The sequence below is a fragment of the Littorina saxatilis genome, linkage group LG3 (genome assembly GCF_037325665.1).
Source record: "Littorina saxatilis isolate snail1 linkage group LG3, US_GU_Lsax_2.0, whole genome shotgun sequence".
NCBI lineage: Eukaryota > Metazoa > Mollusca > Gastropoda > Littorinimorpha > Littorinidae > Littorina > Littorina saxatilis.
In genome coordinates, this window is record NC_090247.1 from 19,349,389 (window position 1) to 19,361,733 (window position 12,345).

Below are 12,345 nucleotides of genomic sequence, written 5' to 3' on the forward strand. Positions count from 1 at the left end.
ATCTCTCCCTATCTTGTCACCATGCACACAACACGCACAGACTCTTTGTATAACACACACATTGTCTTGGACAAACGCACACACGTCTTGAGCCTTTTTGAAGCATTTTTAATCAAAGAAAAAAATTAAACGTTGAAAAGAACACAGTCTGAAGTCGGTGAAATGACGGAGATGTCACCACCTCTACACTCGCTGTCATGGTTGGAGTGAAAAGTAACGCAGTTCACAGGTACATTAGTAAATAATGGCTGAAAGTGTCACTGCCAGAATATCTTCCCTCCTTTCATAGTGTTCCACTTTGGGTGGTTTCCCTTTGAACATCACACCCTGGACTGCTTGTTTACAGTTTAATCAATGTATATTACACTCAGTCTCTTGCCTTTTGTTGTATTTGCAGATTTGTTTGTGGCCTTATTTCTGTTGATAGGGACTCAATCAGCTTTTTCTGGACACAGTCATATGGCATGTCAATTGAGCACATTTTGCTCAAAATCCTTAATGCCATAGATATTTGTGACAGTCTTTGCTTGATCCACAGAAGTACAGTGTAACCCCTTTAAGACCCCCCCCCCCCCACCCCCCCCCCCCCCCCCCCCCACCTCCCAATTTAAGACTCCCTCCCATTAAAGTCCCTGTTTTCTCAGAAATTCTGTTCATAACCTCTGTAATTTTATACCTCTTTTAAGACCCCCCCCCCCCCCTCCAAATTTAAGACTCCTTCCGTTTTAAGACCAAATTTTCTCAGAGTTTTGGAGGTCTTAAAAGGGGGATTCCGTTGTAGCTGTCTATCTGCTAGCATTAAGATACCATGACAATGATACTCTCAGCCAAGATATCGCATTGCGGATTTCTGGCAGGCATCAAACCCACCATTAAAAAAAAAATATAAAAAAAATGTAACACACACACTTTTGGAGATCCATGCCAGCGCATTTGATTACTTCCATCGACCCAAGCTGAATTGATAAAATTTGAAAACTATAATAACATGCTGATCATGCTTTGGCAACACAAAAACAACGGAATGCACGGCGATAGCAAGCAACCTCTTGCCCTGGTAGGACAACAAAATCAGAATAGATCACATTGCACGAATGAGCGGACTTTGATTCCAAAGTCTTATCAAATAAAATAATGATATGTGAAATAAGTAGCTTGCTACTGCACTGATATGAAATAAGGAAACAGGTCTGCATACTGAGCTCAAATCAAAGTCAAAGCATCATAAATATCAACTTGATTCAGCTTGATCAACTGTACTTCACAGTGTAAACTCAAGCTGTTCTTCAAACAGTAATGCCAAATTTTACAGTGTTAACTGTCCAAGCTGTACTTCACATAGTAAATTTAAGCCCTACTCTACAGTGTAAACTCAAGCCTTATTTTACAATGTAAAATCAAGCAGTACTTTACAGTGTAAACTAAAGTAATGCTTTACAGTGTAAACCCATGCTGTACTTAACATAGAAAACTCAAGCCATCTTATGTATAGTGTAAATGCAAGCTATAATTTACACAGTAAACACAAGCCATATTTGACAGTATAAACTCAAGCTGTGCTTTACAGCATAAACACAAGCCTTTCTTTAATGCTTAGTTCTCGGTGTAATGAAGTGTTCACACATCTGAATGCTACTACAATACTTTTCATAATCTGAATGCTACTGATTTTCCTTTAAAACCAGAAGAGCGTAGTCTTTTTCACAACCTTATAATGCTAGCTTGCTAATCGGCTAATGATGCACACAGCATAACCAGTCAAATGAGCAAAACAAATATTCCATCAGGACCAAACTGTAAACACATGCACGAAACGTTCACAAGCAACACAATCCACAAAACAACGTAAAATGCACACACTTGTAGGAGTTTCGCTGACTGGAACTTTGGAGAAAAAAATCCCCAAAAGCAGACTTTTGAAATTCAACACAACACAATCAGAAGCACACACAGCCCACTATGCACGTCGTCAAAGATGTACAAGAGAAGAATTTAGATCTTCAAAAAATTAAGCACGCCGGGAAATCAGTTTTGACTTCAATATAACCACAGAACAGAAGCCTAAATCATAAATAACAACATGGAATGGAAACTGAATCACAGAAACAACTAAGACCTCAAAACATGGGTCATGTCATACACAACCACCTTGCAATATGAGATTTCAAGGAAAGAACACAAAATTCGCTCATTTATGTACATTTACAAAAAAACTCTGAAGCAACAAAAATAGTTTTTAAAAAGTATTAAACAAAATGTGCTTGTGTGTGGGTGATGACTGAAAAGAGGAGACATATGTCAGTTATTTAACAAATTACATTGGCATGATTTCATTACACTGAAAAGTTACAATATAACATACATATTTATATACAGAAAGAAGGGTGTTCAAATCATGCAAACTGAATGAGCAAAACGGTTGGTATCCATTTTTCTAATGCCTTAAAATATTCAATGTTTAGAAAACAAACAAAAAAACAGAGAGATTGCTAATGTTCCACAACTCAGAATCAAAACACAAGAATGGTAGGTTATTGGAATGTTTAATTTATGAGAGAAAAAAATCATGTTACAATCACTAAAACTTCGACCCACTGCAAGGTCTTTAAAAGTGAACATACAGATAAACACTTCCGTTACAAATAATGCACTTAGCTTGGAAAATCTTCCATGGCGCAAGCCAGTCAATGATCAATGAGAAAATGAATTCTTCTTCTTCTTCTGCGTTCGTGGGCTGAAACTCCCACGTACACTCATGTTTTTTGCACGAGTGGAATTTTACGTGTATGACCGTTTTTTACCCCGCCATTTAGGCAGCCATACGCCGTTTTCGGAGGAAGCATGCTGGGTATTTTCGTGTTTTTATAACCCACCGAACTCTGACATGGGTTACAGGATCTTTTTCGTGCGCACTTGGTCTTGTGCTTGCGTGTACACACGGGGGTGTTCGGACACCGAGGAGAGTCTGCACACAAAGTTGACTCTGAGAAATAAATCTCTCGCCGAACGTGGGGACGAACTCACGCTGACGGCGGCCAACAGGATACAAATCCAGCGCGCTACCGACTGAGCTACATCCCCGCCCAGGAAATGAAAGATATAGAAAGAAGTTGACGTCAGCGTTGAAAGCGTGTTCCATAGATGAACTAGAACACAGCGAGAGTCAAAAGAGAGAGAGAGTATGTTCAACACACGCTTGCTTGCATTTGACTTATGCAGAGAGTGGGCCTTAGGGAACAGACGAAAGAAGGAAAAGAAAAGAAAGCTAAGGCTGAATGTAGCTAATATTCACCTATTGTGTATACACCTTCTGTGGTATGATGTCTAATCCTTCCAATGACCTACCATTCTTGTTTACAGATCTTGCTTGAATTTTTACCTACAGGTGAAATGAAAAACATGGTTACACATCAAATACAGCTTTTTCTTCAACAATACATATGATTTTCCGATGTACCCGTCTTCCTAATGTTACCCTGTAAAGGCAAAACAGGCCAGGAATGTTTTTGCTAAAACCTCTTCAACAGACACAACAAAACTCATTAAATATCTAAATGTAAACGTATCATTTTCTGCCAAATAACTAGCTCGGGAAACAAATTAAACTTTCTACCTAATACAATTCTTCTGATTCAGGAATTCAAGACTCCACTATTTTATTCATAACGCCCCAGTCATGTTTTCAGTCATTCTGACAGGTTTTTATAATCTCAAACAATGAAAAATGCTTCTATCAAAACCTTTCAAGTCAAGTTAGTGCAAACCCAAAGGTAACAAAATCTTTCTTTCTTTCTTTATTTGGTGTTTAACGTCGTTTTCAACCGTTCAAGGTTATATCGCGACGAGGAAAGGGGGGAGATGGGATAGAGCCACTTGTTAATTGTTTCTTGTTCACAAAAGCACTAATCAAAAAATTGCTCCAGGGGAGGTAACAAAATAAGTACCATACAGTGGTACCTGCAATGAAAGGACGCCTTTAGCACCAGCCAAAAGTGTCCCTGCATTGCAGGTGTCCTTCCATGGCAGGTATACTTTGGTAGAGATAATATAAACAGGGACAAGAGAAGGTGTCCTTTTAAGGGAGGTGTCCTCTCATGGGAGGGTCCACACATCGCAGGTACTGCTGTAATTTGTTTCACATTGGTTGCTTTCAAAAGGCATGCACAGTTGTACCTTTATCTGTCGCAGCAGAAGACCCTACTGGCACATGTTAACTGTTATGAACAGAAATAGTCTGAGAATATAAATCTACTTGTTTTCGTGCAACACATGCATTTCTACTCAAGTATCAAGCATATTTTCAATGCGAGTTTACTTTTCAAAAAATGTTAGAGAACGACAATATGGGTTCACTTTCTGTGATGAAATCTATGCCACACTAACCTTGCTGATTCTACTGGTACAGAATCCACATGGAATGATCTTATTTCAAAAGAAATATGTACATCCCCTCGATATGTGTACAGTAAATTATTCAATAAATAAATAAAAATTCACGCTAGCTTAGTGTCTATTCACACTTTCACTCTCATGCATCAACTTTCTTTCTTTCTTTGTTTGGTGTTTAACGTCGTTTTCAACCACGAAGGTTATATCGCGAAGGGGGGAGATGGGATAGAGCCACTTGTCAATTGTTTCTTGTTCACAAAAGCACTAATCAAAAATTTGCTCCAGGGGCTTGCAACGTAGTACAATATATTACCTTACTGGGAGAATGCAAGTTTCCAGTACAAAGGACTTAACATCCCTTACCAAATCTTTACAAAAATTGACTATATTTTATACAAGAAACACTTAACAAGGGTAAAAGGAGAAACAGAATCCGTTAGTCGCCTCTTACGACATGCTGGGGAGCATCGGGTCAATTCATTCATGCATCAACAAATCAATCAATCACTCAATTAATTAACATCAGGGTGTGTTGACTCTCGACATTACAGACACACAAATATGGAGCCAGACATGAAAAATGTATGTACATCTATATACAGGAGAACATCATCTACTTACAACACGGAGAATAAAACTATGTGAGCAAAAATTGCCATCAGACTTATCACCTGCAGCAGTTGCCTCCCTTGGCTGTCCATTTCTGAGCCACAGGAGCATACAAAGTAAAAAGCACTTTCTAATCTAACACTGATCGGGATGAATTCAACTGCTTCCACTCATAATGGACAACCCCGCAACGAACCACCCCACAATTGGCAACACTAAGCCAAGCATGTACATTAGGACTGATGCTTTCTTTTGCAATCCCTAGTTTAATTGGCACAATCTTCCAATGTCAATCAAAGAGTAAAATCTTTTGTACTCTTGCATTGCTATGCTGCACATAACTTTTGCCGTAGCAATAAAGATTTGTTTATTCCAACATTTTCAAATAAAACTTTATAAACGACTAGGTGACCAAAAGGACTAACATTGCCTGTTGAGTCACTTACAGTAGCCCATTATGGGGTGTGGGGGGGGGGGGGTGTGAGTGTGCATTGCAGGGTTAACCATTATGTGTAAAACTGTTGAATTCAAGCTCATCAGTCTAACTTACTTAAAGTGAGCACTGCAAAGATGGAACTGAAACTAGAAAAGCTGGTCTGAAACCATATCCAGGCCACCACTGTTCTATAAATACAATGCAGTACACTTCATCATTTAAGGATCACATATGGAATTGTTATTCAGACAAAACAAAACAGAACGGTTTTAATTATATTGTTTAACACAGACCAAAAAACTTTCGACTGATTTTGTTACTGACTGCATGCCGGCTGTATGTAGTAGCACCATACAAACATGTTTGATATGAATCACAATCCCGGGGACAAACCAAACAAGTTTTAAAATATCTGTTCGGGATTATTTCATCTTCCCACCTATCTGAAGCAACACGATATGGATTCAAACGCACTATTGCTCAAAGCAAATTTCGAACAGAATGCAATGTTATTTCCCAGCAAAGATATTTCACCTTTGCTAGTTGCAAAAAACTTTGGTTTGCGCGCTCTAACAGCAAACATAAATACTGGTACTGTCACTTCTCAGAACTATCCAAGCCTCTGAAAGATCAACTTTTGTTTGAAGAACAAATATTCTGGGGATGGAAAAAAAATTGTGTAAAACAAACAATAAAAAAATAAAACAAGTTCATACTTATCATCTTTCTTTTTCTGAATGAAATCTTTGGTTCTGATCAATAAGAGATTGTCAATGTGTACTTTTCACACTAAATAATCCAGACTTGCCTTTGCTTTGATTTTCAATCTTGTTTGTAACAAAAATAATTGTTCCAAAAATGTGGGTTTCTAACATAAATCTTTCTTTATTTGGTGTTTAACGTCGTTTTCAACCACGAAGGTTATATCGCGACGGGGAAAGGGGGGGGGGGGGGGGGGGGGGGGGATGGGATAGAGCCACTTGTTAATTGTTTCTTGTTCACAAAAGCACTAATCAAAAAATTGCTCCAGGGGCTTGCAACGTAGTACAATATATGACCTTACTGGGAGAATGCAAGTTTCCAGTACAAAGGACTTAACATTTCTTACATACTGCTTGACTAAAATCTTTACAAACATTGACTATATTCTATACAAGAAACACTTAACAAGGGTAAAAGGAGAAACAGAATCCGTTAGTCGCCTCTTACAACATGCTGGGGAGCATCGGGTAAATTCTTCCCCCTAACCAGAGACATACATACAGAGATGCGAAGCGAGGGCCGCTCGCGTGAACTCTTGGGGTACCGCGCTCGGTCAGCGTGACCTCGCGCGATTGTTAGCCATCATCCCGTACTACGTTGTTGTTCGCTTGCTCTCTGACACCGATTTGAAGTGCTTTTCTGTCATATTTCTTTGGATATATCCAGCTTCAGACGAGAGATATCAGTGGTAAGTAAACTTGATTCATATTCTGTAGCTTCAATAGTGTGCACACGAACGCATTTGAGAGGATTGGGTTCCCGAAGTGAGTCAAAAACGGTTCCTTCGGTTCTTGCGGCCATTGTTTCTAAGTCCATTGTGCGTGGAGGCAATGTTTGGGAGCTAATATTTTCTTTTGTGCGCAACTTTGCTTTCCCTTAACTGGCAAATGCGTTACTGGTGTATACATTAATCTGTTTGTATAATTTTTGACGCGCTGTAATTAAATTTGATGCTATTAAAAAAAAAAGTCTTGCAGGAATCAAAAACTGCTAAGGAGGTGAAAAATAAATAGGTTCACAGTTTCCACGTAATACACTGAACCAAATTTACAGGCATAGTAGGTACAATGACAGTGTAATTTTCTCCAAAGAATTTCATTACTGAGACAGAGAACAAGAAAAAAAACTCATTATTGAAATGGACCAATATGATTCCACTCAGTAAAATCAATGCATACGAGAGAAAGACAAAAAGCAGAATATTTTAATCAGGACAAAGAGACAAAAGATGATAGCACCCAGTTTCAGATTAAACACACACCGTACCACAGCGTTACTCAAGGAACATACAATTCAGTCTCGTTGCTCTTGTGCTGGTTGAACAAAAAACTGCAAGGTTACGTTCTACTGAAGGTTTGGAAGTTTAGCAAAGTTAAGAAAACTAAATCGCATATTCCATTGGAAATTGTATTTCAACAAGAACTTGCGCTACGAAAGGTGTATCCCCATTGTCCTTAGTTAGATTGTTGTTGAATTAAAAAGTAATTTAATGGAAATGTAACCTGTAATGCAAAAGAAAACAAAATTAAAATTTCATTGAAGAAAAAAAAAAAAAAAAAAAAAAAGACCAATGAAGAAGGATATGCTCACCGCCCAAAAAGAAAGGAAAAAAAAAAGAAAAAAAAGAAAAAAAAGACGAAAGAGGCAAAAAAGATGAGTTGAAGCAACCTTGCATGCAACTGAGGTCAAAAAAAAAAAAAAAAAAAAAAAAGGTTTGGAAGGCTAGCTCAGCTTGCTTCCAGATAGATGCCTTACTTTCAGTGGAAACCACAATATTCAGGCATGGGAATTGATTGAAAGAATAACCTTGGAAAACTAGGGGGGGGGGGGGGGGGGGTCCCCTGGAATTTGTCTGAAATCTAGTTTAAAATCTGTGCAATCTGGCGCATTCACGGAGTATGTTTCATTAACTTTGCACAGCAAAAAATCGTACCAAATTTAATACATGTTTTGTATTGCCAGTAACCAACGATCATTAACTGAATTAATATTATTTGAACACAGTCACATACTCTTTGTTTGCAAAAGTGACTCCCGCGGGCGGAATCTCACTAAAAGAGGGGACGGTTTTATGGAGGACATTGGTCATACTCGGCAGATTGTCTTTTTCAATTTTTATTTTTCCTTTTTTTTGCGCGGAAGAGCAATTTTTTCTCTCAGAAATGTGTAGCTTTTCTCGAAAATCCTCAGATCCGAGGAAAATTTCCATGCCTGATGTTTCACCCAATGCCTCCTGTCCAAAAGATAATTCATATGCAGTAACCAGTGTTGTTCCCAGGTATCCATCTTCCGTCGTTGCACAACTTCTTGATCTGACACATTGAAACAAGAATGTTTAATTTGTGTCTTCTTTTGTCAAAAACTAAATATTGTATTTGTGGGTTTTAGGTACAGAGAGGCGGAGACATAGTGTTGGTTCGGCCATGCTTTATTATCAAGAACCCCAACTCTTCCCATATTCATACGGAGTGCTGTCCCTTGGACCTTTAGCTAATTGACTCACTCTTATGGAGCTATCTCTAAATGGAACATGATATACATGACACTAAACATTTCATTTACTAAAATTCTCATTTTTTTAGTCTACATCGTCGTTTCTACGGGAAGGCAGGCATCTTCAAATGAGCCAATCAGGCCATTCCATTTTGACAAGAAACCAATGACCTCATACATACACTAACATTTATTATCACAATGAACAGCTCCCACTCTCAAAATATAATCAGTAGTTTGATATTAAGAATGTACAAGTGTTCTTCATGTTTCACGTCACCAGAAGCCTGTTGCACCTTTTGTACAATTGCTCTTTGCGCTTGGTAAAGTTCATACACAACATAAAAAAATGAAAACAAATTGGCAGAAAAAAATGATCTGCACATCTTCTGCTCACTTGAAAAATGGACACAAAACCGAGTTCAAGTAAAAATAGTTATGACTTTTTCCAGTACCATACAAGTCTTAGTGTAATAGAACGTGTAATAACTCTATGCTAAGGCAGATCTGAATACCACTTCAGTGCAACTTTCACATTCCCAAAAACACATCATAACAAAACTGTCAAGGAAAGTGATTCAATCTTCAACGCTACAAAAAAATCTAAAATCAGCAAAGGGTTTTCCTAAGATAACTAGTAACTACACTGTTTTTCCCTCCTAACTCACACACACATACTCTTATTTTGTTATCCTACATTTTCTAAGATCAACAAAGTTCCAACAAACAGTAATACTTAAAACCCAGAGCTGTATCACTCTAAGTGTACAACCTACAATGCACAATCAAACTCCCATAATACACAAACAAAACTAGATCAAAATTATTTGACAGGCAGGCAGGCAGGCAGGTAGTTCAGTTCCTCAACACCTTCCACCCCTCCTGCTCCATAATGAGACCGGCTTGTGGAACATGCAGAAAGACTTGCGGGCCACTCCATTGTGGGTGCGTAGGGGTGTGCAGCATAGGGGGAAATGGGTGTGTGGGTGTCAGACGTGGGTTGAGAGCTGTTGCATGGCATGGATGAGCGCCTTATTCTCCTCTTGTAGCTTCAAGTTGTCTTCATCCAGCTCGTCACACTCCTGCAAAATAGACACCATCAGATCAGATCAAATCAAATCAAATCAAATCGATTCAAATCAATTCAAATCAATCATTTAACAAATCAAATCAAATCAAATCAAATTCACATTATCTCCCACTTTTCCTTTTTGTTGTCTGGAAGAAGCCCCCACAGGCAAACATTTGACTTCTGTCTTTGTGCTAGCTGTCCTTGTGTTGGTGAGCACCGATTTCTTTTGTTTTTCCAACAAAATTAAATCAAATCGAATCAAATTCGCTTTATTTTCTCAAGGTCCATTTTGATAATGTTTTGTCTTCATATATTATATATATATATATAATTCCTCCCCTTTGTCTAGTTAGTTTTTCTGATGCTAGAGTAGCCTCCCTTACTCCCCGGTTGGTTTGTTTTGGTATGTGTGAGAGAGAGAAATTCAAGTTTTACGCCCTCACGGCAAAGCCATTAGGGGCATGTTCCCGGGTTTTAACCCGACTTTTAGATGAGATACACAAGTGTATGCGTGTTTAGGTGGTATCAGCCATCTGCACTTATGGTAGAATGACCGAGGTCTTTTACGTGCCACTGTGGTGACACGGGGGTGGGAGATGGATACCGTCTCTGGGTCTGCACATAAGGTTGACCTGTGTCCGTCCCGGCCCGGATTCGAACCAGCGACCTTTCGATCACAAGTCCAGTGCTCTACCACCTGAGCTACCCAGGCACCCTTTGGTATGTGACATCTGTAGTTCTTTATTCTGTTCTATCGTCTGTCTTCTGTCTGACACACCGGCAAAAGACAGTCGAGATAACTACATTGGTTCCTCTCCCCTATAACACCTTCAAATATCAATCTTGGAAAATTAAACATTAAAATGGACATAAATTCACAGGTTTTATGAACAGAAATGTGAGAAGATACATCCCTAAATGTGAAGGAGTTTTTAAACATGGAGTCTGAAAACAGGTGAACGTGAACCATTCAAACTTCAATGTCCTTACAAAGAGTATACAGATCAGGTTTATAATTGTGATGTACATTGTATATATGCGTAAACGACCAATAAGCCACTCGGACATGTTAAAATGCCATGCAAGTTATTTAGACTTACGTAAATGTGAAAGAAAAGTCATTATTACTTGTGCTAATATGCCAGATACATCATTCTTATTTGAGTCACTGGTATAAATGTGAGCGAAGTTATTCTGACTATCTTAAATGCCAGGGAAATAATAATAAGCAAAGAAAAATTCAATTGCAACGTTTCTGGAATATTATTTTTTCTCTATAGATACAAATATGAGAAAGACTGAAAAATGGGTGTGGCAAAAAACATTCTCTGGGCATAACACAAGATGCAAACACATATCACACAAGCAAACCAAGACATATTAAACAAAACAAAAACTCCTGTTAAGAAATCAGCAACATTTTGTACTGCTGATATCAGAACAATGTACTCATGTTTGTGACAATGAAATATGAAAATATCAGCTTGCCATGACAAGATGCGAGAATAAATCTCAATAAATCTCATGCTACTTGCTCAGTTTATGGCACAGACACCAAAACTGAATAAGTGATGGAAAAACAAGGGGAGGGTACCAACACAAAACATCTTTTCTCTTTAACCAATAGGGGAAGACAGAACGACCTTTTTCATCACGAAGAGGGACACAAACTTCACATACATAATCCAAAAACAACAACAACAAACAAATAAAGGAAAACTTAAGAAGCAAGCAGGTTAAGAAAACCCTAATCTTTCTGATAAACAACAAAACACATGCACGCGCACACAAACACACACACACACAAACACACTGGACATTACACAAACAAAATCACTATAACACATGCACGCAATTACAAATACAAACAAACAAACACACTGGAGAATACAAACACAAAATTAAAGACTTTCAAAAGAAGGTAGTGCACTAAACCTAACAATCCTCAGGCAAGACTGCTTGAAAACACAGAGCACATTGATCAAAAAAGGGAGATGAAAACGACAAGAAGAGGGAAAAGACATGATGAACACCTACACACTAACACTAACACAGTGGAAATTATGCTTTTACCCGTCACTGTCTCTCCTACCATTAGGACTGCTGAAAGTTAAAAACAATGTTTAGTGTCCTCTTCCGGTTACTGCCCTAGCACTGTAATAATAAGAACAAGAATAAAAGAATAAGATTTTATATATATATATGTATATATAGTCCTGTGAGGTTACCCTCATGGAAATTTGGGGTGCTTTCTCGTTGGGGAAAGCTTCTTCTTCTTCTTCTGCGTTCGTGGGCTCAAACTCCCACGTACACTCGTGTTTTTTGCACGAGTGGAATTTTACGTGTATGACCGTTTTTTACCCCGCCATTTAGGCAGCCATACGCCGTTTTCGGAGGAAGCATGCTGGGTATTTTCGTGTTTCTATAACCCACCGAACTCTGACATGGATTACAGGATCTTTTTCGTGCGCACTTGGTCTTGTGCTTGCGTATACACACGGGGGGTGTTCGGACACCGAGGAGAGTCTGCACACAAAGTTGACTCTGAGAAATAAATCTCTCGCCGAACGTGGGGACGAACTCA

At 38.6% G+C, this 12,345-nt stretch overlaps 1 protein-coding gene across 2 annotated transcripts in view; it reads right to left on the minus strand.

Annotated features, from left to right (window-relative positions):
* Nucleotides 1-723: 723 nt before the first annotated feature.
* The window catches only part of LOC138961811 (lateral signaling target protein 2 homolog), a 51,576-nt gene continuing 39,954 nt past the window's right edge, over nucleotides 724-12,345 (minus strand). Inside the window, exons 6-7 of one of the 2 annotated variants that reach the window (XM_070333484.1) lie at nucleotides 11,835-11,864; nucleotides 724-9,771 (exon numbers count right to left, since the gene is read on the minus strand). In XM_070333484.1, coding sequence (XP_070189585.1) covers nucleotides 11,856-11,864 — 9 coding nt within the window. In that variant the 3' untranslated portion in view covers nucleotides 724-9,771; nucleotides 11,835-11,855. The remainder of the gene's footprint in view (nucleotides 9,772-11,834; nucleotides 11,865-12,345) is intronic. The other variant, XM_070333483.1, reaches the window with a different exon arrangement.